We start from the raw sequence: 22,985 nt of genomic DNA, 5'->3' as shown, positions 1-22,985 counted from the left end.
TTATTTGTATCCAAAAGATCGAGTCTTCTCCAAAGTACCACTTCCTCAGTTTTGGATAAATTTCTTATTTAACTTTCTTATGATGAAAGCTTGTAAATCGACTTTAAATAAATACCATAATCTGTATATATAAAAAGTTAAATGTATCATACTACCTCCGTTTTATGTTTAATTTTTTACAACTTTAGGGTATTATTTGTAAGATATAAAATATTCCAAATTTACAAAAATATGAAATAGAGGTAGTATATAGAAAATAAAAATGCTATATATACTTCCAAGTTTATTTTAGAAGTATGTAGTGGATCACCAATGACAAACGTATACAGTTAAGATGTTACGGAGTAGTTGACTTGATTTTATTTCGAAGTTATTGAAACATATATATATATATTTTTTTTACTACTTCGCATGTAATAAAAGTCAATATGTACATAGATTATTTAATAGAAAGCTTAAAAATACACTTGAATGAAGACGGAGCAAAATATTGTAATTGTCACTATAGTTCTCAATCAACTATTTGTCAATTAAAAATAATACAAGTATGACAACAATTTAAGACTGAGAAAAATACACTTGAATTGAATCTAATCCATACTTAAAACACACTTGAAATTGGGTGTCTCAAATTTTATATTCCTCCCTAATAGCTTAACATAATTACTTGAAAATAATGAGTGTGGATTAAATTGATTTAGGAGAGTAGGAGTATTTTTCATGATAAGACATTTTAAAACAAACTCGAAATTGATTTTACCACCTATTAGACCGGGCAAATTATAAACCCTAACCATGAGATCGAATATGACCCAAGAGGCAGCAACAAAAACCAGTTGTTTTTCACACACCAAAATAAAATATGGTACATAATTTTTAAATTTATTTATTTATTTTTAAATAAGTTTCAAATATGAATGTACTTGTAATTCAATACATATTGTGAAATGCGGAGTAACATTCATGAAATACCATAGAATTGAATTCTACTTTATGTTAACTTCCCCAAACATACCAAAATAATGTAAGTAACCATGATTTCAATGCTAGAGTAGATGAACAAGTAAAAAAAGTAAAAGGAATAGAACACAAACAATCAATCATCACTCTCAATGATGATGCAAACAATAGACCAACGGTTAACAAGGTGACACTAATCAACAACAACCCAACATTTCCATCAAAATTAAAGAAAGTAAAATTTCCATTTTTTAATTCTTTTTTTATTATTTTTTTTTTATTATTATTATTTTTTAAGAAACAAAAAATCAGTCTTTAAATTCAGTTGAATATCACTTGTCAAATACACCAACCCCTTTTCAGCCAAACCCTACAACCCTCCCTTTGAAAGTTCCTTGTCCTTCATTCCTTTCTTTTTCTTATTAATTAATTTTTTATTTTCTTTTATTATTATTCATCATCTTTATTAAAAAACTAGCTAGTTTACAAATTAAAAACAACAAAAAATAGATAAAATATAGAGAGAGAAAATGGGGAGAGGAAAAATAGAAATAAAGAGGATAGAAAACTCAACAAATAGGCAAGTAACATTCTCAAAGAGAAGAAATGGAATTATAAAAAAAGCTACTGAAATTACTGTTCTTTGTGATGCTAAGGTTTCTGTTGTAATCTTTGCTAACAATGGCAAAATGCATGCTTACCATAGCCCTTCTACCACGTATGTCATCGTCTTTAATCTTTTTATTTCGGATCCTTTACTTTATTATTATTACTCCCTCCGTCCAGAATTAATAGTCATGTTGATAATTTATGTACTTTAAACCCGTAATAGTCAGAGTTTTTAATTGATTTTATTTTTCTTTGAAGGCTGGAACATATACTGGATAAATACCAGGAATTTTCCGGGGCGAAGCTGTGGGATGCTAAGCATGAGGTGGGTTGATGAATTAATTATTGCATACAATTTAATTTTTCTAAAAAAAAAAAAAAAAAAAAAAAAAAAAAACTCTTTAATAGGTGTTTGTTATGTTTTTAAATTTATTTTTTTGGGATTTTATAGAAATATATGTAAGAAAATAGGAAAATTGATCATATGAACAGATCTATAAATGGGTTGGGCTTGATTTAGTATTAAGCTTTATATTAGTATATTTATGGTGTTTTTGACAAATATGGAAAGCTATACTACCCTAGATATCAGATCTGAATACTTGTTATGTTACATCCTGTAGATCTCTTCTATTCAAGTTATTTTTTCCATTTTATTTTATTTTTAATTTTTTTGAAAAAAAATAATTGTATCATAGATCTATGCAAGTTCAACAAAATATCCAATTTTTTTTTATCAAATTCTTTTTGTTGATTTTGTTTTTGGTCATCCCTAACCCTATTTACAATTAAAAAACATAAGTTGTATTCATATATAATATATATATTTTTTTTAGTTCTTCTTTGCTTACACATTTTTAGGTAAATTTATATTGGCAAAAGTAAAGGGTTGTGTACTAATTAATTGCTAATTTATTAAATAAGTTAATAAAATGTTTGTGTTTCTGAGCTAATTATTATTTTTCATTATTGAAAAGCTAATTTATGGTTCATGATGCAAAATTTGTGTATTCTCAGAATCTCAAAAATGAGATAGATAGAGTCAAGAAAGAAAATGATGACATGCGGATCGAACTCAGGTAATTAATTAGAATCAACCTCTTAATTTCTTTGGGATTATGAAGTATTAAAATTAATTTTTTAGACAAAACTTGATACTCTATAATTCGTAGCATGATATGGAGTACTCGATAATAACATAACCTAACAAGGTAAAAAAAAAGAATTAATTGATCATGTGTTACGTTTATAAACTTTATGTAGGCACTTGAATGGAGAGGACATTGGATCTTTACAATACCCAGATTTGATTCGCCTCGAAGAAGCTCTGGATATTGGCATTGCTAGAGTTAATGACAGGAAGGCAAGTATGATTTTATTGATTTGTAAATGAAATAAAAGATGAGATTATATTGAGTCTATTATTTATCAAGGAGTATTTATGTTACTTATTTTTGTTTATTTGTTTTTGACAGATGGAAATTTATACAATGCACAAAAATAATGTAAGTGTAAAACTTAATTATTTCGTAGCTAGTTTAATAATGTTCACATTGAGTATCAATTCTTTTACTTTAATTTCTTCACCTTGATTTTCACTGACCTAATTGCTGTTTTTTTTTTTTTTTTTTTTTTGGTTGACCTACTCTACTGTTTATGTTAATCTCAATCATCAAAATCAGTTAAATTTATTGCTGAATTAATGTTAATTCATTGATTTATGATTGAAAATGTGATTTTTGAAAATTGATCAGACATCGATGCTTGAGGAGGAAGAGAAACAGCTCACTTACATGTTGGTAAGTTTTTCGATTTCCATAATGCTACTTTCATGCTTACTAATGCTTGGAGAACATGAGGATAATGATTTATGTGAAGCACACAAATACCGGTTTATGTTAATTATGTGATACATAGTTAAAATAGCTAAAATCAACCTACTTAGCTTACAAAAATTAACTATGAAGAAGATTAATTTTCATAGGACATCCTAAAATTAATTTCGGGTAATGCACTTAAACCTAACAAAATAAACACACGATGTTGTGTAGTAAGACTTTTGCATATGATTAAGCTTAAGTTATTTCTTGGACACTTGGTCATTACTATGCTGGAACAATTTTGTTACCAATAAACAACGACGTACTGCTAAAACTTGTGCTAAACAATACCTACACTATTACATTCCTTGGTCTAAAACCAATCTAAGTGTTTTTATAAACTATAAGTTACTTATTATGTTAAGTATACCTCATATGAATGTTAAATTAATTAGTATGTATTTGATTGAATGATTTCCTTATTTTGTGTTTTGCATTCTTGTACATACACAGAACAAGCAAGAAAATGAAATGATGGATGGTGGTGTTCGCCATGCTCCACAAGAGAGGGACTTCCATTATCAGATTCCTTATGGTTATCGATTGCAACCAATGCAACCAAACCTACAAGAAAGGATATAGATGATCTGATGTTCGGAAAAATGCTGCTATCGATGGCAGCTTAGCTTGCATAGCTAGCTAGTTACTATATATACTTCTCCGGCCATACCATATATACCCGGAACAAGATCCTAGCTAGCTAGCTACAAGCGTGTGTGTGTTGTAATAATTGAAGGCTATCATCATTGCCTTGATACTATGTATTTGTGTGGGTGTATCGTGTATGTGTGTGCTTGTTATATATATCAATAGCTTGTTTGTTCGTTCCAAAAATCTAAGAACCTAATAAGCTAATTAAGCAAATGAATTGTGGTTATGTAAGTCATGGCTGATTATGATGGTTAATAATCTTAATATATTCTATATATATATTCCTTTGTTAAATCATATTCTAACCCTAATTATTTCCACAAAATATATCTTTTTAATTAGGCAAATAATTGAAAATTGTGGCTTTTTTTTTTAGCATGCATTGGCTATTTAATTTAGTTATTCTCCCTTCGTGTTCTAATTTATTTTAAATGTATGCCTCTTTCAATTTAGCGAGACCATAGTTTTTTTATTTTATTTTTTTTTAATTATTTTATTTTTATCAATGTTTGTATGGTTGTGACTTGTGAGACCGAGTTTATTTCTTTCAGGACAATTACGAGATCATAATTTACGATGAAGTTTTGATTGAGGTTGATTGTTACTTCATATTATTAGCGACATAAATATGATGATAATACTACATACATCTTTTTCTATGTGTGTGTGGAGAGTGCATACAATGAATTGAAGGTGTGATCAAGTGAGCGCATGGATAATGCAATGTATGGCTTGCACGCATAGAGCAACCGCACACATGATACATTGGTCACTTATTCACTGATTATGACTAAATGACTTGTTTATCCAACTAAGTATCGTAGTATGTAGATCATTTGGTGTCTCAATCTATCCTTAGACTACTTGTATATATAGTTACATCTAATTTTAAGCACATATATAGATACTTGCAAGTTGCAAGATGCAACGAACAAGTTATAGGATCAATGCTAAAAGGTTATGCGATTCTTAGGGTTGTCCTTAGTGATATAGTCATGTTGATTTTTAACTATTTTAAGTTGAATGTTTTGAAATTAATAGTTCATTGATGTAAAGTTTTTTTTTTAAAAATGTCCTTGCGCACATGGAATACCAATGTACTTATCAACATCGGGTCAATCACACCAGGTCTAAGCGGTTCGTGTTAGCCTGACAAATTTGATTTCGATATGCTAAAATAAAAAAAATTAAAAATAAAAAAGAAAAAGAAAAAGAGTCAAGGCAATAATCTTCGTTAATTCGTTTATTACAGAGGATTCGAACATGTACTACATCTGAAAATGAGTCTTACTCTTGGCTTATATCCAATCTTTTTTCCAAAATTGTACAAAGTCAATGTCTAAATTTTTGTACCAAAAAGAGTTCCAACAAGCTATACTATTTATACAAATATACTAAATAACACACAATTATCTAGCTTGATTATCACACATCTATGTGATTTGATGGTGAATAAGATGTGTGACTTTCATACAAGAAATTGTAAAAATGATTTGAATGGCTAGGTCAAAACCCTAACTCTCCCTATGACTAAGACCTTCATTTTTCACAGAACACAAAACATACCAATCAATATGACACGTGTCAATTGATAAACACCCCCTTCAATCTAGTTCATCAATATTCTCGAAAAATAATCAGACAAAGATTAAATAGTAATCCTAAAGTCTTGTTAAAGTACTAATAATAAACTTTTTTAAAAACAGCATTTAACACACTAGTAAAAAAGATGCTAAAGAAACTACCACAAAACAGATATTGCACCATTTGCACACACAAAAAAGTACATCTAAATGATGCAAAATGACCAACGGTTAACAAGGTGACACAAACTATCAAATGCCTAATCAAAAAAAGCAACAGAAAACCATGACATCAAATCATACTAAATTACTATACTTTCAATACGGATCTAAGAAAACTACGAATACTTTGTACTTTGTATATTTTTGAAGTCACCACATAATTTTATTTACTACATACATTATGTATACAAAATGATTATGTATAAAAAAAAATCCAAAATGACTTACTAGTCCGTACCATATAGCAATGACTTACTAGTCCGTACCATATAGCAATCAGTAAATTATAAAAACTACGTATTTTAACTAGGAATGGTTTTTCCTAGTTGCTAAAGTTATGGAGTCTAGTAGTGAAAATTATTATTAGGATTAGTCTCAACATAGCTAAAATATCAACTTCAAATAATACGAGTATTAATTAAAAAACTGAAAACTTGTGCGTGCAATTATTTTAAAACAAAAAATTATATGGATTGGAGTTAATATAATTCAAATAAGTTTCAACATAAAAAACATTAATCAAAATAATTACACTAATTTTTTAATTATTCCATATATAACCAAACCCTACTTCCCAACTTTTTAAAGCCCCCTTGTCCTCAAACCCTTCCTTATAAAGGCACACCTCTTACCTTCATTACCACACCTTCATCTCTGGCCTCCTTTCATTTTTATTCTTCATCTTCAATTCAATTCATTACCAACTAAGTAAAAAAAAAAATGGGGAGAGGAAAGATTGAGATAAAAAGAATAGAAAACACAACAAACAGGCAAGTAACTTACTCAAAGAGAAGAAATGGAATTATCAAGAAAGCTTCTGAAATTACTGTTCTTTGTGATGCTAAGGTTTCTTTGGTTATCATTACTAACACTGGCAAATTGCATGCTTACCATAGTCCTACTACCTCGTAAGTCATCTTTAATTTACTCGTTCAAATTACACTATCAACGTGATTTATTAGTTTCGGTCAAAGGTATTATTATTGACATATATATATGCTTGATTTTGCTAATGTTTTTTAACCTTTATATTTTGTTTTGAAGGGTGGAAGATATACTTGAAGAATACCACAGGATCTCTAGCGATAGGCTTTGGGATGCTAAACATGAAGTAAGTGTTTTTTTTTTAAGTAAGTTTAATTTAATTCGTTTCAATGAATATAATTTCCTTTTTTTTTTTTTTAATAAATCAATAATTTTATTTTATTATTTAAAAAAAAAAAAAACTTTTTTCTCAATCAATTTTAGAGTGCCTGTTTTTCTTCAGGGGATAATATGCACTTTGTTAAGCAAAGCTATTAATCTTATTATTGGGTTTCTAAAAATATGAAAGAAATATAAAAAAATTCATCATATGAACAGATCTATAAATGGCATAAGTTATTATTCACAATAGTTTTAAGGTTTATTGGACAAAAGGGAAAGATATAGCTGCATGCCCTAGATCTGTAAATGTTATGTTACATCCTTCAGATCTGATCTGGTTTTCTTTCTCTCTTCTTTTTTTTTTTTTTTTTTTTTAATTTTATTATTATTATTTGGACTAAAGAAATTCATCACTTTTCTTCAAATAACCAAGTAAAAAAAAAAAAAAAAAAATCATAATTTTAATTTGTTGATGTTGAAATTCCCACATATTTCTTCCCAAGAATACAATTTTATTTTAATTTTAATTTTTTTGTTATCTTTTCCGATTTCATGCAATTAAGTATCACTGGTATATAAATTAATTATCTAGTACAATAAACGGAAGAGTTAACTAGAAAATTTAATTAAATGAAGTAAATCATAAATAGGCTGATTTTTGTAAAAATTATTACTTTCATTTTTTATTATTTTTTTTTTTTTTACATTGGTAACATAATGGTGTAAATCAGTAAATGTAATCGTATTTTATTTTAATTAATTTTTTGAAAGTTTGTGCATTTTATATCAACATATTCTTTTTAATCTGGCATAATGGATGTAAATGGTCACATGTACAGAATCTGAGCAACGAGATCGAGAGGATCAAGAAAGAGAATGACAATATGCAGATTGAACTCAGGTAATTATAAATCTATGATATATATATATACTAATTATATCTTCTATTTTTAAAAATCATATCATATGTTATTAATCACAAAAATTATTTAATTAATTAATTAGTACTCCCTAATGATATAAATCAAGCTAAGGGAAAGTTTTTAGTTTAAGCGCGATTTTGTTTGTTCAAATTAATTAGGCACTTGAAAGGAGAGGACATTGCAACATTACCCTTCACAGAATTGAGGCAGCTAGAGGATGCTCTTGAACATGGTATTACTAGTGTACGCGACAAGGAGGCAAGCAACTAATTAAATTTCTCCTAAATTTGTTAATTAAAACCCTTTAATTACACATGTTTTTATTTGTGATTTTATCTAGAGTATGTAAAATTGCAATTTGTAATAATCTTTGTCAACCTAAATTGTCTTTTGTTGTATGTATTACTTATTTAAGGACTACATTTTTATTGTAACAGATGGAAATCTACGAGAAGCTCCAAAAGAATGTATGTGTAATTCTTATAGCGTATTTTGTTAAATTAATTTCGTCGTTTAGGTCTTATAAGATCATACACTTCTTGCCTAATGCTATTGAATTGAACGAATGGTTTTAGCGAAAATATATAATTAATTATATGTATATTTGATTTGATGATTTCATGCTTGATGTTAATTTTATTTCTTGAAATTAATCAGGTAAGGAGGCTTGAGGAGGAGAGAAAGGAGCTTACTTATGTATTGGTAAGCTTTCCAACCTCCAAGATGTTTTAATTTAATTTGTTTCCCTCCATATTTTCCGATCACGTTTATTTGCCTAGAATTAGTAGCTATGTTGAATGGTGATTGTGTAATTTGAACGTCTAAAGTGACAACTAAATTCAGAACGATTCAAATGAGTATTAGGAGATAAGGAGTCTCCGCCCTCTTGTATTGGATGAGTTAAGCACCTCCAAGGCCTTTAAATAGAAGCCTCTTTCAGTCTATTAGTTACGAAGTAGATATATAGCTACATACATCTATTATTATGGGCTAAATTGCAACATCACTTTGTATAGTGTACTCAAATTTGACTGATTATCGACTTCAAATTAAATCCAATCTGCCTATGACTCTTCATAATTAAGGGTACAATTTTATATTAACAATGGTTACCAATGGAAATAATATATTATATATGAATACATAATATTTTTTAGGTTTTCATTTAAGTAGTTAACTCAGCTACATTGGTATTGTTGAGTTGTTTGCTAGATGAATTATTATTGATAATCAAGAGGAATAACAGAGATATCTTGATCCATAGTTAGTCTAATAAGTTGACTAAAAAATCAAGTGTTTAATCAAACAACCCTAAATTCGTTAACATATAGGCTGAATTTAATTTAGTACAAAGTTATACTTTCTCCGGTCCAAATTACTCGTAACTTTGGGGTATTATTTGTGAGATATTAAATATTTCAAAGTTGCGAGTAATTTGGACCGGAAGTAGTAGTTAATTTTGTGCCAATTCTGACATGTTGGGATACATGAAATAATTATATACCGTACGACAAGTAGATAGCTAATGATGACGAGGTTTTGATTAAAGGATTATTATTGAAGGAAATTAAACCACCTTAAACAACCTTTAAATGAGGGCGTTAAAGACTTCCCTAACCAATTAAAGACCAATTACTCGTATTTTGTAAGTATGCATTAAATGGACCTGAAATTTGAATATATATAATAAATCTTTGATTACGTACCAATGGTACCATCTACTTGTACATGTCCACAGAAAAAATAACGAGGCAATTTCTAGCACTTTCTGTAGTCTACTCCTACATAATTTATACAATTCAAAGTACATGCTGTATGTATATTATATAAATTATGCCCTAATTAATATCTTTAATTATGTTTTCCATTTTCTATACAGCACTGTCAGCACAAGCAAGAAGTGATGGAAGGAGATATGGGTGAAATTGAGGGTGGTGTATGCATTAATCCACAGGATAGAGACTATCGTTACCAGATACCGCCTTTTGGACTATCAATGCAACCAAATTTCCATGATAGGATGTAAAATGAACTTCAATAGTTCAATTGCTGCTGCTGCTGCTACTTCTACTTCTGTTCTTCGTATCAAAATTATGGATCGGATATGCATAATGTGTGTTTGTGTTTTGTGTAAGGATTTATTTCCTGAATTCATTGATCTTCCTAATTAAGCAACTCTCTATGCTAGAGTGCTGTAATTTACTTCGTATGTGAATTTATGCATTATTAGCTTGTTGGTAGTATAATTTAACTTGGTAATATATACGAAGTAATTCAAAAGCAACTTTGGCTAAACAAATATTTTTTAATTTGCATGATGAGTATTTTTTGTTTTTTTTGTTTTTTTTTTTTTTTTTTGGAAGTAAATTGATTCACAGATAGAATAGTTAACCAAAACTAACCACGATTGTTTTTATGAGATCCGACATTGATGAATATTTAGTGGGTAAATTGATTAAAATTGTCATGTGTTGAATATTCAGTTGTCCATTGTATTAATTATTAATTCTATTAACCTATATATACTAAAAAAAGCGAAACCTTTCATGACACTTGGCACAATGTCATTTCTTCTTTTCCCGCCAATTTCATTAATTCCTAAATTATTATTATATTATATTTTTTATTATATATAATTATTTCCTTATATATTATTATTATTATACATTATTTATTGTTTAAACACCCGAAAATGAATAGTTCAATACGGAGCACTTCACCATGATTCTAGAATCCCAAAGATGAAACATCCAGAACTTACTCTTTCTCTTTTCTTTTTCTTCACTTATATTCTTTTCACCTCTTCAAACTTTAAAAGAAGCAATTTTTAACACTTCGAAGATATATAGGTACAATTACAAAGCATCATCATTTCGTAACCCTTAATTCCGATTCAATTACAGGTTAGTGTTTTTATTTTTCATTTTCATTGCTCTTGAATCAATCTATCAACTTTAATTTTTTGGATTGTTGCTATATTTGATTTTCATTTTTGTTTGAATGTTTTAGCTGTGAATTTTATGAAATTTAGGTTTAATTTACAATGTTTTAATTTAGGTAGTTCGTCAATTGATTGAAATTGAAATTGCATAAAAAAAATAACTTTTTTTTTTCTTAGGATTGATTATTATTCTTTACCAATCGGTTTATTATATTTTTTTTCTTAGGATTGATTATTATTCTTTACATAGTAAATATATACATATATAGTAATTATATCAACCATATCGTTCACAAAACAGAAATAATGTGAAAAGGTAGTATAAAATCTTTTCAAACTTCCAAAATTATTTTTATACTCCACAATACTATCTAAATATAGTTGCAATTTTCAATATCAATTTTATGCATGATTGAGGAGAGTTAAGAGTAAATAATGTGAAAAGATAGTATAGAATCTTTTCAAACTTCCAATATTATTTTTATACTCCACAAAACTACCTAAATATAGTTGCAATTTTCCGTTAAATATCAATTTATGCATGATTGAGGAGAGTTACGAGTAAAAAAATGTTAAGGTAGTATAAGAGCAACTCCAATGGTTGGGAAAAGGGACTAGCTTGCAAATATTAAAAAGCTTAAGCTAGTAGCTACACCATTGTTTCACATCTTGTTGATTAGCTTTGGCAAGCAAATTAGCTTTGTAGAGCTAATTAGCTTGGCAAATATTTATTAGATTAAAATTATTATTAATTTAAAAATAAATTAATTTACAATTAGCTTAACCATTGGAGCAACACATAACTTGAATTGTTGTAGATTAAGAAGATGATTTGGCATGCTAAGCTATTAAATAAATTAGCCAACCATTGTAGTTGCTCTAATATCTTTTCAAACTTCCAATATATTTTTATGCTCCACAATACTATCTAAATATAGTTGCAATTTTTCATTAAATGTCAATTTTATGCATTTTTGGCAATAGATACGAGTAAAAAAAAAAAAAAATTTACATATTTACATAAGATCTATTCCCTATATATAAACCATATATAATCATTGATCACAATTGATTTGGGTTTTAATTCTTATTATACTGTTCAATCATTGTTATTATATTATTTAACCATAATTTTCATTCATTCATGGCTGAAAATTTAGAATTCATCAAGGACATAAGTCCTACTACTGAGAATGTAACCTTGCGAGTTAGAGTCATTCGTTTACGGGCACTATCATTCTCCAATTCTGCTGATATCTATTCTATTGAGATGGTGTTATTGGATGAAAAGGTATAGTAAATATTGAATTAATGATATTTCTGTTTATTAAATTCAGAATTAATGTTTTAAGATGCACTTTATGGAATCGATATGCTAATCAACTACAAGATTATTTATCTGAGCACCCATGCCGTCAAGTTATCATCTTATTACGGTTTGTAAAAATCAAGACTTGGCAAGGTATGTAAAGTTGCGGGTTTTGGTTTTGACATCAATATTATTAGTACTATCTATTATATTCATGTTTATTAAATTTTATTTAATAACAAGTACTACCATGCTATCAACTTCCCTATTTGCGACTAAACTCTATTTAAATTATGATATTCATCATGAGATGAATGAGTTTAAGAATAGGTACATGATTTTTTTTTAGATATGCATACTATTCTTGAAAGAGTAATATCCCCCAAAATATATATATTGATTACTTATACAACAAAATATATATTGATTGTTACATTAATTTTGCAGATTTGATAAGGGTGGAAAGACTTCTTCGGAATTGGTGACTGACATAAGTAGTTATATCTCACAAAAAAATGAGAGTGACTTTTTAAACAAATCTGAAAGAAAAACAGTTGATGAGATCCGTTATACACAAGAGCTGAGGCAAGTGCTTACTACTACTATTTTATTTTACAATTATGATGCAGAATTCATATTGTTTAAAATTACAGTTATCAAATTTATATGACTAAATTTTATTATTATAAATATTATTTTATAAATATTATTTATTTATTTATATTTGTAGGTGTGTGTTTGTGTCACATTAGCTACAATTGACTCCATTGAAACTGAAAATGGAAGTAATCCCCCGTATTTTTTAAATATTTTATAAATGAAAATTTATTTTATTTATAATATTTATTTGTTATTTTTCATAATTTAATTTCAAAAGTTTCAAATTATTAATCTGGGTCGAAATTTATTTGAACAAATTATTTTATGCACCTTTATTCTACAATTTATGTCCAATCACACAAGCCTAACCCATTTGTAATCGACCCATTATTTTTATGAGGCCCAATATTCTTATTTACCCTACAATTCTCTCCTATAAATACCCCATACATCCCCAAAAATTTCCCCACACAAAAGATTAGTCTTATTTTCTTTCTCCTTTGTTTTATTAATTTGTGTAATTATAATTATTGATTATGGGTTTTGATTTTATTGTTTGAAATTAATTTAATTAGTATCAAATTGTATTTTGATGATTAAACTTTATAATTTCATATTTTATAAGTGTCATAATTTTCAGATTTTGTAAATTTTATAACCTAGGGTTTTTAATTATTGAAAATCGTGATTTTAGGGTTTTTATGAACAATTGATTTAGGGCTTTTATAGTAATGATGTTTTGAAATTTTGGTGATTATAAGTACTAATTAGTTTAACTTAATTCCAGATTGTTTTGAACACTTAAATTCGTGTTTTAATTTTAAGATTTTCGTTCATTAATATTAATCCCGTTTTAATCCCGATCAGGTTCTGAACTCATCCGATTTTGACAAAAAAGTAGTGTTTTCCATGTGAAAACAACGTTTTAAGAAAAACTCACTACCTTTGGTAGTGAGTACCACCCTCTTGTGGCCAAATTCAGCCTTTAAATATGATTTTAGGGCAATTTTTGATTTTAACGAAGTTTTTTTATACTTAAAATATTATCCTTGAGTTTGATTAATAAAATTAATTATGTTTAAAGTTAATTTATTTTTTTTTGATGCGAATGTTTAAAGTTAATTAAGCATAAATATATATTTTTTTTTATTGAAGTTTTAAGTGCTGGAAATAATTCCTAAGTACTACTTTTGATGTTTTATAAAAAGGGTTTAATCACCCATTAAAAAGGGAGATTATTAGAGGTTTTTAAATAATTTTAAGATTTTTATTAAACTTTAAACTTGTTTTAATTTTATTTATAAGAGTGTATTTTAAGGTTTTTATGAAGAAAATTTAAAGAACTATATATAAGCCTTTAATTTTAACTAAAGGGAGGGTTTTAAAGTGTTGTTTGATTTGGATTTTGAAGGTTTTAAAGTAAGTTAGTGTTGCTGTAAATTTGATTGATTGGGTATTGATTGAGATGTTATTGTTTGGTTTAGGAGAGGAGTTTATTAAAGGTGATTTCTAGTTTTTAAGTGGCCAACCGAATTGTTTACACGAGGTACGTACATGTCTACTTCGTTGTAAGTAGTATCATGTTTAGGTACCAAAGAAAAGAACTTAGTTTCATGATTAGAGAACACTTGGATGAAAATTGTTTGGTTATACATTTAATTAATTCATGTGCTTATGTTTATGAGACATGTTTTGGTGAATTGATTATGTTTGTATGGAATTATGGATGCAAACATGTTGAATTATATTGGATTAATTGTTTGTATGGAATGTTGATACAAGCATAATTTTATTGGATTGGTTTGTTAACCACATTTGGGTTATTAAAGGATTGGCCGGAATTGAATGGTTTAAGTGGAATGAATTCATTAATTATTCCACAAGGATGTTATTTATTTTATTTATTACTCAATCATGACTCGTTAGTATGTTGAGTAAAGGTGGATTAAGCCGAATGGATAGGTGAGTTGACTATGTTCAACAATTTTAGATAATTTGGAAGTTTAATGGAATTAAAGGTCAATTTGTTATGTGATCACCATTGTCCTAAACAAGATTAAAAGTGCATTGATGTATGATTGTTACGTATGGTCTACTTGAATGAGTCGGCTATAAATTAAAATTGTAATCACGTAAAGTGAAACATGGATGTGCAATAAAACTCTAGAAAGCGTGCACTTCTAGAGTATTGACAATTATGGGTTGGGGTACACGGTGGTAGCCCGTGGCTTTTCGAGGCTTGTTTGATCAACATGTCCTCTTCTCTTTTGGTATTTACATTTTATTTTATAATGAAAGTTAGATGGGATCCTAGACTAACTTTGTGAGAATGGAGTCGCGCCCATTCTTGCATCGCGCTAAACTTTTATTTTAAATGGTCATTTGGGACCAAAATGATTTGGTGGATTGGACAACCTCGTCTATTGCTTACTCCAAACTAAATTAATTAAATTAAGTATAAGGAGTCAAGTGTTTGGAATTTATTAGCAAGTATGTTGAGTCGTTTGAATTGTTTAAGTGTAGAGTCTTGAATAATGAATTCGAGTTGTATATTTATTTACTTTAACTAGTTGAGCATGCTAGATTTTGTGCGTTGTAGCTTGTATGTACTCAGCTTTGCTGATTGCGTGCTTTTGTGTGTTTTCTTTTGGTCATGGCCTTCGCCTTTCAATGATCCTGTGATGATCCAATTATTACACTTGTATTATTGGGGAGCAGTATTGCACAGGTTAGCTTGATGATGTGAAGTTCGGGGATTTGACATACGCATCGTCAAGGGATTGGTGTGATTGAGAGTATTCGTTCTTTGTGTTAAACTTATTTATGTTTTACTATTCTAATTATGTTTTGGGATTTTGATTATTGGTTTTTAAATAAGGGTTTTTATGGTTCCAATTTGTAAGCTTTGACTTATTGGTTTTCTAAATTATATTATTTTAAGATTTAAGTTGGATTTTCGCTGCAATACTTTGATAAAGCCTTAACGTTTTAACACGTGGCGGTAACATGACAATGGTTCTCCTCTATTTTTATTTAAAGTAAGTGGTTTGGAAATGGGAGAATTATTGGGGTGTTACAATGGATGGTTCTACCTTGCCTGTTAAAAAGATTTTAAGAAGGTTAAGGAGATAAATGTTGAAGGGCTAACAAAGTTTTTGTGTGAAAAGTGCAATACTTATGTTGAACCTGTTCCAAGATTCAAAGTCCAGATTAGGGTAGTTGATGATCCTGGAAGTGCTTCATTTGTTGTTTTGATCGTGAATTGGTGCATCTTCTAGGTAAATCTGCTTTATACCTACGAGAAAAAACAAACAAAGGTATGGTAAATATTTTAATTTTTTAGTAAATTGAAGTAAATTTGTGATTAATAATGCCAATTCTGATATCATGAATTTAGAATGATGCAGGATGGAGATAATGTGGATTTGATTCCTAAATATTTGAATGAACTCTTAGAAAGGAAAGGTTTGTTTAAGATAAAAGTTTATGAGTATAATATTCGACAATATTGTCCCTTATTCATAGTTATGAAGATGTCCGAAGATAAAAACTTAATAAAATCACTAGGTTAGATCTCGTGCCATGCACGGTGATCTATAGTTCTAAATTAAATTAGCCCCGTGCGATGCATGACATAATAAATTTCTTTGAAATACATAAATTTTATATATGTACCTCATATGAGGAAAAAAAATATACAAACATAACCATAAACAAAATTATACAATACGGAGTACTCTTAAACCGAGAGTAATTATATTTGGGATCGAGATAGTTTTTTATAAATACATAATAATTTAAAAAAAATATATATATATAGAAATAACATATTATAATAATTATCTTCAAAAAAAAAAAACTCCGTATTATAATTTAATAATTCAAGGTAAAAAATAAAAAGGTTTAAAAAATAAGTAAAAATAAAAATAAGAATATGATGTCAGCAATTGATTTAGGCGGGAAATTTTAATTTTTTACCACAACTTGACATCTGTACAATTTAAATAGGGGATGATGTCAGCGGTTGTTACTTTAGTAATATTTATAGATATAGATTTATAGATTTGAGGAGTCGGACAATGCTTATAAGGTTGTTACTTAGTTTCGACTTAAGGTTTATGATGATTAATAATTAATATTCGTTTTATTATTATTATTATTCGTTTTATTATTATTATTATTATTATTATTATTATTATTATTATTATTATTATTATTATTATTATTATTTAGCTTTTGCACATATTGGCAATGACTGCAATAAGGTTGGCCAGGTATCAATATTATTAGGTTTTTTTTCACTCCGTAGTCATCTTAAATATAAATATTATTTTATATTTTTAATTAGCAATTTTTTTAATATCACTAATACATACATTAAAATTACAGATTTCTAGCACCATATGCAACGAGCACTCGGATGACAATTGTTTAAATAGTCGTGCCACGCCGAATCAAAAAAGGTGTTTTTAAAGATGTTAATGACATGAATGCAAATGATCAATTTACATCAACTGAGTTTTCTACAACCAAATATCAGCGAAAGATTAAGGTTGAGCACGAAAAGGATGAAGATGATTCTTGAGTCTTTGTTAGTTGTATGCTCAAGTTGTTACTCTGAGATTAATAATATGTTCTTTTCTAATTTTATTTTTAGAATAATATAATGTGAGCTATTTTGCTAGACACCTTCAATAATTATGATATTGTTAAGATATATGATATCATCAATATTGGAAAATATATGTGTGATATATTTTCTGTATTGATCCTATTAGGAGAATAATATATTTATCTTTATTTATGTTAAAGATATTAATAAGAGAATATATCTTTAATTAGGTTTATAGAATAACCTCTTTGATGCACTAAAATTTCTCGCTCCGTCCATTTTTATTTGTCTTACTCACTTATATTTTATATAATAATAATAATTAACTTACATATATAACTAAGTATCACTTTAATTACGTATAAAAATTAATTATGAAAAGTTGAAAACATGATATTTAAATACTACACATTGAAACGCCACTTATAACAAATATCACACATTTGTAATTTTTGATTTGTACATAATAAGCCATAACAAACCGTGAAAGTTGAATAATAAAGAATTAAGGTACTCTGTAATATAATTCTAAGCACTAGCCACATCACCAACAAAATTATGCCAAACCTTTTCAATTATTAAAGATTTTCAATTACTAAAGATGAATCAAAGACAGGATGATCTAAAATGTACCCATAAATTCAAAGAATGATTATCTAACATATGCCCATAAATCTCCCGTAGTACTTATTTTTTTAAAAGTGACCCATAATCTTTTTTTTTTCTTTGGAAAGAAGTGACTCATAATCTTGATTAAAACAATTGAGTGATTCATTATTATTATTTAACTAATATAAAAATATATATTTATAGTAAATGTATCAAGTATCAACCATATCATTATTAAAATAGAAATAATGTTAAAAAGCAATATAAAATCTTAAATATTCTAATATAATTTTTATACTCCACAATACTATCTTTTTTTTAAGCAACTCCACAATAGTATCTAGATATAGTTTTATTTGTATTCTATATATATTCCCTTACTGCCATCAAAATAAAAAATATATTCACTTACTATGAAATATTAATTTTATTAATAAAATCACACAAAAAGGTTGTCTGATTGATAATCTAAATATACATTAGTTACATATATATTTCTCAATTTTTTTATATATACATGTATAGTTAGATGATATCATTTTAACTCATATCAAAGATATGGATCAATGCGATAAAAAAAATACAAGGTTATATAGATATCGAATTTTGAAGGAAAAGCAACAACGACTATCATATCATTCACAAAGGTCAGATAATCAACTAAGAAGACCACTCAGTGACATATCAAATTGTAAGTTTTTGCTTCTATGACTTCAAATTAGTGACAATTTTTTCATTTTTGTTGTAATTTAGCTGCCCTTTAAAATGGCTTATAGTACAAGCACTATGACATAGTGTAAATAAACTTAAAAAAATCTCAATTTTACACTTCAAATGATTATGAACGATCATTTGTGGGTCAATGTCAATTGGGTGCTCCGAGTGAACTAGCATCTTCCTCTAATAACACCAGAATAAGCAACGTAGATTATAGCCTATGGTTTGGTAGAAATGAAAGTTCACATCGTTCACCGAAAGCCGGAAAACACATTATACAAAACGGAAGAATTTGTAATAAAAATTCTTGCTGCTGATCAATAGTAATAAAAATAATATTTTAAGATAATGCATATATTCCACAATAGACAATACTATATAATATGTGTATTATACGACAAGTAACAATTAAAAGTCTTATTCAATGGTAAAAAATTTAAGAAATGGTTAGATTTAGGTCCGTGCAAATTATTATTCACTTATAAAACATTATTCTTAAATTATTTTGTCCTTATAAATAAAATATATGTACCCACCATGACCTTATATATGGATCTAAAAGTTTAAGTATAGAAATGTTGGATGGTATTTTTTTTTTTTTAAAAAAAAAAAACTCAATATAAAAGAACAATCTTGAAACGATATCTTTAGACTCATTAGTTTATATATGTATTAATGTATATAATTATAAAAAATGGCTAAACATTTATTAAATTAACTTCTAATTCTTCATAAAAAAAAAATATATTAACAATACTGATTATAAAAAGGTTGTCTTATATTATGACCATTATTAATCATAATAATAATAATTCAATTTTATCCGTGCATGGCACGGGTCTTACACTAGTTTATTACTAAAGCGAGAGAGTGGTGGAGGATTTTTTTTTTTTTAACTACAACTAATGAAAATAAGACATGTTACACTATAAACTAGTCAAATCTGTTAAAAATATTTTTACTGAACTAAAATTATTTTTTATTGAAACAAAATTATTTTTGCTGAACTGAAATTATTTTTACTGAAAGAAAATTATATTTGCTGAACTTAAATTATTTTTACTGAACTTAAATTAATTTTACTGAACTAAAATTATTATTGTTGAAATGAAAATATTTTTACTGATTTTCTAGGATCTTTTGCCAAAATGGCTACTTTTACAAAACTATTTACCAAAAAGGTTACTTATAAATATTAATTTCAAAACTAGCTAACTTATTAACTTGGAAGAAAATTATTTATTCCTTATTTTCTTTTGAGCTAGTTTGGTTCACTTTATGGGTTTTTTTTACAGAAAAATATAGTTATTTTTTTTTCTAATTTTTTTTTTTTTTTTTTTTTAAAAATTTTGGGAAATTTGAATGCCATAATTTAAGATATCCAATGATGAGAGGGTAGTTAGCTTGTTTTTCGTAGGGTGTGCTTTTGTTTTCTGCTTTGTTTTTTTTTTAAAAAAAGATTTCTGTTAGTGTGTTTTTCTTTTGTTAGGGGTTCTCCCCTCTTTTGCACCAAAAAAATAAATAAAGAAACCCATTTATTTGAAAAATAACATTCAACATAATATATTTGCAACAATTCTTTGGAGACTCTACTTTGTTCAGAGGTGCAAGCATTAACATTTTTTTAAAAAAAAATTAGGGAAAAACAAAACTCAAAAAATTATTCCAAATTTCCAATTAACAAAAAAAAAAAAAAATGAGAACATATTCATTGTTTACCATAATATATCACTATGTGTAAATTTGATTTATCATACACATTAAACTAAAAAATATTCAAATTAGCTGACATTAACAAAGTATACAATTTATAGGCATGAAAAAGATGAACAATACCTAAAAAACCCTTATCGTTATATAAATTTGCGGTAGTATTGATAGAACAATACTACTTGAAATTCCAAATTTAAATGATACGATCTAGCCGAAAAAATTAGTATATTTGTACTCTGCATATCGTCAAAATTTTCAACTTTTAAAAAAATCCTAAAAACAAAATTAAAATAAAAACAAGAAACAAAATTTAAAAAAATATCAATGAAGTGAACCCTGAACAAAATTGGTTCAAAAGGAAAAGAAATAGCTAATTTACGTCCAACTCAATAATTAGCTAGTTTAGGAATTAAAATTCATAATTAGCCATTTTGGTAAATACTTTTGTCAAATTAGCCGTTTTGGTAAAAGATCCCATTTTCTATTATAATTCTTTTTCAAGAAAACTGAATTTTACTAAACTGAAATTATTTTTACGGAATTGAAATTAATTTTACTGAACTGAACTTATTTTTATTGAAATGAAATTAATTTTATTTAATATTATTTTTTAAGGTGAAGTGAACAGCACCTAAAAATAGTTTTGTGAAAAAACAAATTAGATAAAATATTAGGGACGAAGAGAGTGGCTATGGAAGTAAATCAAGACCGCTGACCAAATTATCTTCTCCCCTTGAACCAAGCACTTAAACGTGATGTGTTCTTGATTTGGTATAGATACTGCATCAAATGATAATTGGGCCTTCCATCTAATAAACTAGCCCTTATATGTACGTGCTAGTTTGCTATGGTAGTTTGAAACAATTATTTATTTTAGGAAATTTTGAATTTTGGTACCTCGAAAATGACCCCAATTGAGGTTTAATTTTTTTATTTTTTATTTTGGTACCCATCAAATGTAAAAAATATAGATTTTGGTACCTCCGTCCAACTTTCGTTAAGTTTTCTGTTAGTGGGGTCTTGCCACCTTCCAACCACCCCTTAGCCACCTTCCATCCACCCCTTAGCCACGAAGCAACTACGCACGCAACCACCTTGTTTCGCCACCACACCACCGCCACCAAAACTACCCCCTTGCACGCAACCACCTCCAATTCGCCACCACATCACCGCCACCAAAACTACCCCCTTGCACGTAGCCACCTTCAATTCGCCACCACACCACCGCCACCAAAACTCCCCCCTTGCACGCAGCCACTGCAACCAGTCACCAAAGCCGCCGAACACAGTTCATCCGCCACCACCACCACTCGAAACTCCCATTCACCTCCAATTCGTGCCATCCCCCCCAAAACCAACCTGAAACAACCCCGAAAACCACCCGTTTTCTAGGTTCTTTAAAAACCTTAAACGGGTTTGGTTTTTCGGGTTGTTTCAGGTGGGTTTTAGGGTTTCGAGCTAAGGGGCGGCGAAAAGGGGAAGGTGGTTGTTTCAGGGGGAGTGAGGAGGTTGGCGAACAAGGGAGGGGGATTGTTTTTGGCGAATGGTGGTTGTTTTGAAGGGTAGCTGTGCGGTGGTGTGTGGTGGTTTAGTTGAAGGTTCATATGGAATGAAATATCTCGGCTTTTTAGTTAAATAAATATTTCGTAGTTAAAGAGGATCGTGAGAGCTAATAACAGTGTCACTATCCAACAAGACATAACAACAATTGATAATTTAATTACCAATCACAATATTTTAAAAGTGGTAAAACATACATTATCTTAAAGGTAACAGGTGAAACTTGTATCAACTTACCAATTGTAATATTTTTGGTAATTGTGTTTATTCAATATGACTTTGCTGTTAACACTCGTGTGCAAGTTTAAAATGAATATTCAATATAAAACTGTATGTTTCAACAAGGTAATATCATTTTATTTAAAAAAAGGTAATATCATTGAACGAATTTAACGAACTTTAACATAACTGATTTAACGAATCTTAACACATATGATCCTCCAGATTCAGTAAATCCCTAAATCATCATATTTATGATTACAAATGTCTTTAAACTTGCACACGAGTGTTAACAGCAAAGTCATGTTGAATACAACAATAACTGAATGTATTATAATTGGTAAGTTGATATGAATTTAAAATAAATATACAATATCTTACTATATGTTTCAACAAGGTAATATCATTCAACGAATTTAACGAACTTTAACACAATTGATTTAACGAATTTTAACACCTCAAATCAACCACCGTCAAAATCATCCAATTTACAGTAATCAACAATGTCAAAACCATCGAACTCAACCAATATCAAACCCAATTCAACCGACCTATCCATCTTACCATATTCAATCTCACCGATAAAGATACCCTTAAAAAAACAAACGGAGAAAGTATAACGATCATGAAACACTTGGAAGAATTCCCCTAAAGTATCCAATTATTCCACCTCCACACCCACATTCATCTTCAAACAACAAAGAATACGAGTTAAAAAGGTCGTCTTGTTC

The 22,985-nt window shown here is 28.1% G+C and overlaps 2 protein-coding genes across 2 annotated transcripts; both read left to right on the top strand.

Annotated features, from left to right (window-relative positions):
• The first annotated feature begins 1,442 nt into the window (after positions 1-1,442).
• LOC145638114 (agamous-like MADS-box protein MADS9) lies at positions 1,443-4,456 on the top strand. Its single transcript, XM_081689069.1, has 7 exons — positions 1,443-1,678; positions 1,828-1,894; positions 2,587-2,648; positions 2,833-2,932; positions 3,045-3,074; positions 3,324-3,368; positions 3,903-4,456. The coding sequence occupies exons 1-7, from the start codon at positions 1,491-1,493 to the stop codon at positions 4,029-4,031; spliced, it is 621 nt and encodes a 206-aa protein (XP_081545195.1). The 5' UTR covers positions 1,443-1,490; the 3' UTR covers positions 4,032-4,456.
• Positions 4,457-6,625: 2,169 nt separating this feature from the next.
• On the top strand, positions 6,626-10,000 carry LOC145638113 (floral homeotic protein PMADS 2-like). The gene is made up of 7 exons (XM_081689068.1): positions 6,626-6,813; positions 6,950-7,016; positions 7,891-7,952; positions 8,133-8,232; positions 8,412-8,441; positions 8,632-8,676; positions 9,854-10,000. The coding sequence occupies exons 1-7, from the start codon at positions 6,626-6,628 to the stop codon at positions 9,998-10,000; spliced, it is 639 nt and encodes a 212-aa protein (XP_081545194.1).
• Positions 10,001-22,985: the final 12,985 nt, after the last annotated feature.

This window comes from Chenopodium album, chromosome 7 (assembly GCF_948465745.1).
Source record: "Chenopodium album chromosome 7, dcCheAlbu1.1, whole genome shotgun sequence".
NCBI classification, from domain to species: Eukaryota; Viridiplantae; Streptophyta; class Magnoliopsida; order Caryophyllales; family Amaranthaceae; genus Chenopodium; species Chenopodium album.
This window is presented reverse-complemented; position numbering and strand designations above follow the sequence as displayed.

Excerpts from the sequence above, each read along its gene's own strand:
- LOC145638113 (XM_081689068.1), top strand. The coding sequence starts at position 6,626 with ATGGGGAGAGGAAAGATTGAGATAAAAAGAATAGAAAACACAACAAAC. Across the intron at positions 6,814-6,949 it reads TACCATAGTCCTACTACCTC|GGTGGAAGATATACTTGAAG; the intron begins GTAAGTCATCTT and ends TTTGTTTTGAAG. Across the intron at positions 7,017-7,890 it reads TTTGGGATGCTAAACATGAA|AATCTGAGCAACGAGATCGA; the intron begins GTAAGTGTTTTT and ends TCACATGTACAG.
- LOC145638114 (XM_081689069.1), top strand. The coding sequence starts at position 1,491 with ATGGGGAGAGGAAAAATAGAAATAAAGAGGATAGAAAACTCAACAAAT. Across the intron at positions 1,679-1,827 it reads TACCATAGCCCTTCTACCAC|GCTGGAACATATACTGGATA; the intron begins GTATGTCATCGT and ends TTTTCTTTGAAG. Across the intron at positions 1,895-2,586 it reads TGTGGGATGCTAAGCATGAG|AATCTCAAAAATGAGATAGA; the intron begins GTGGGTTGATGA and ends GTGTATTCTCAG.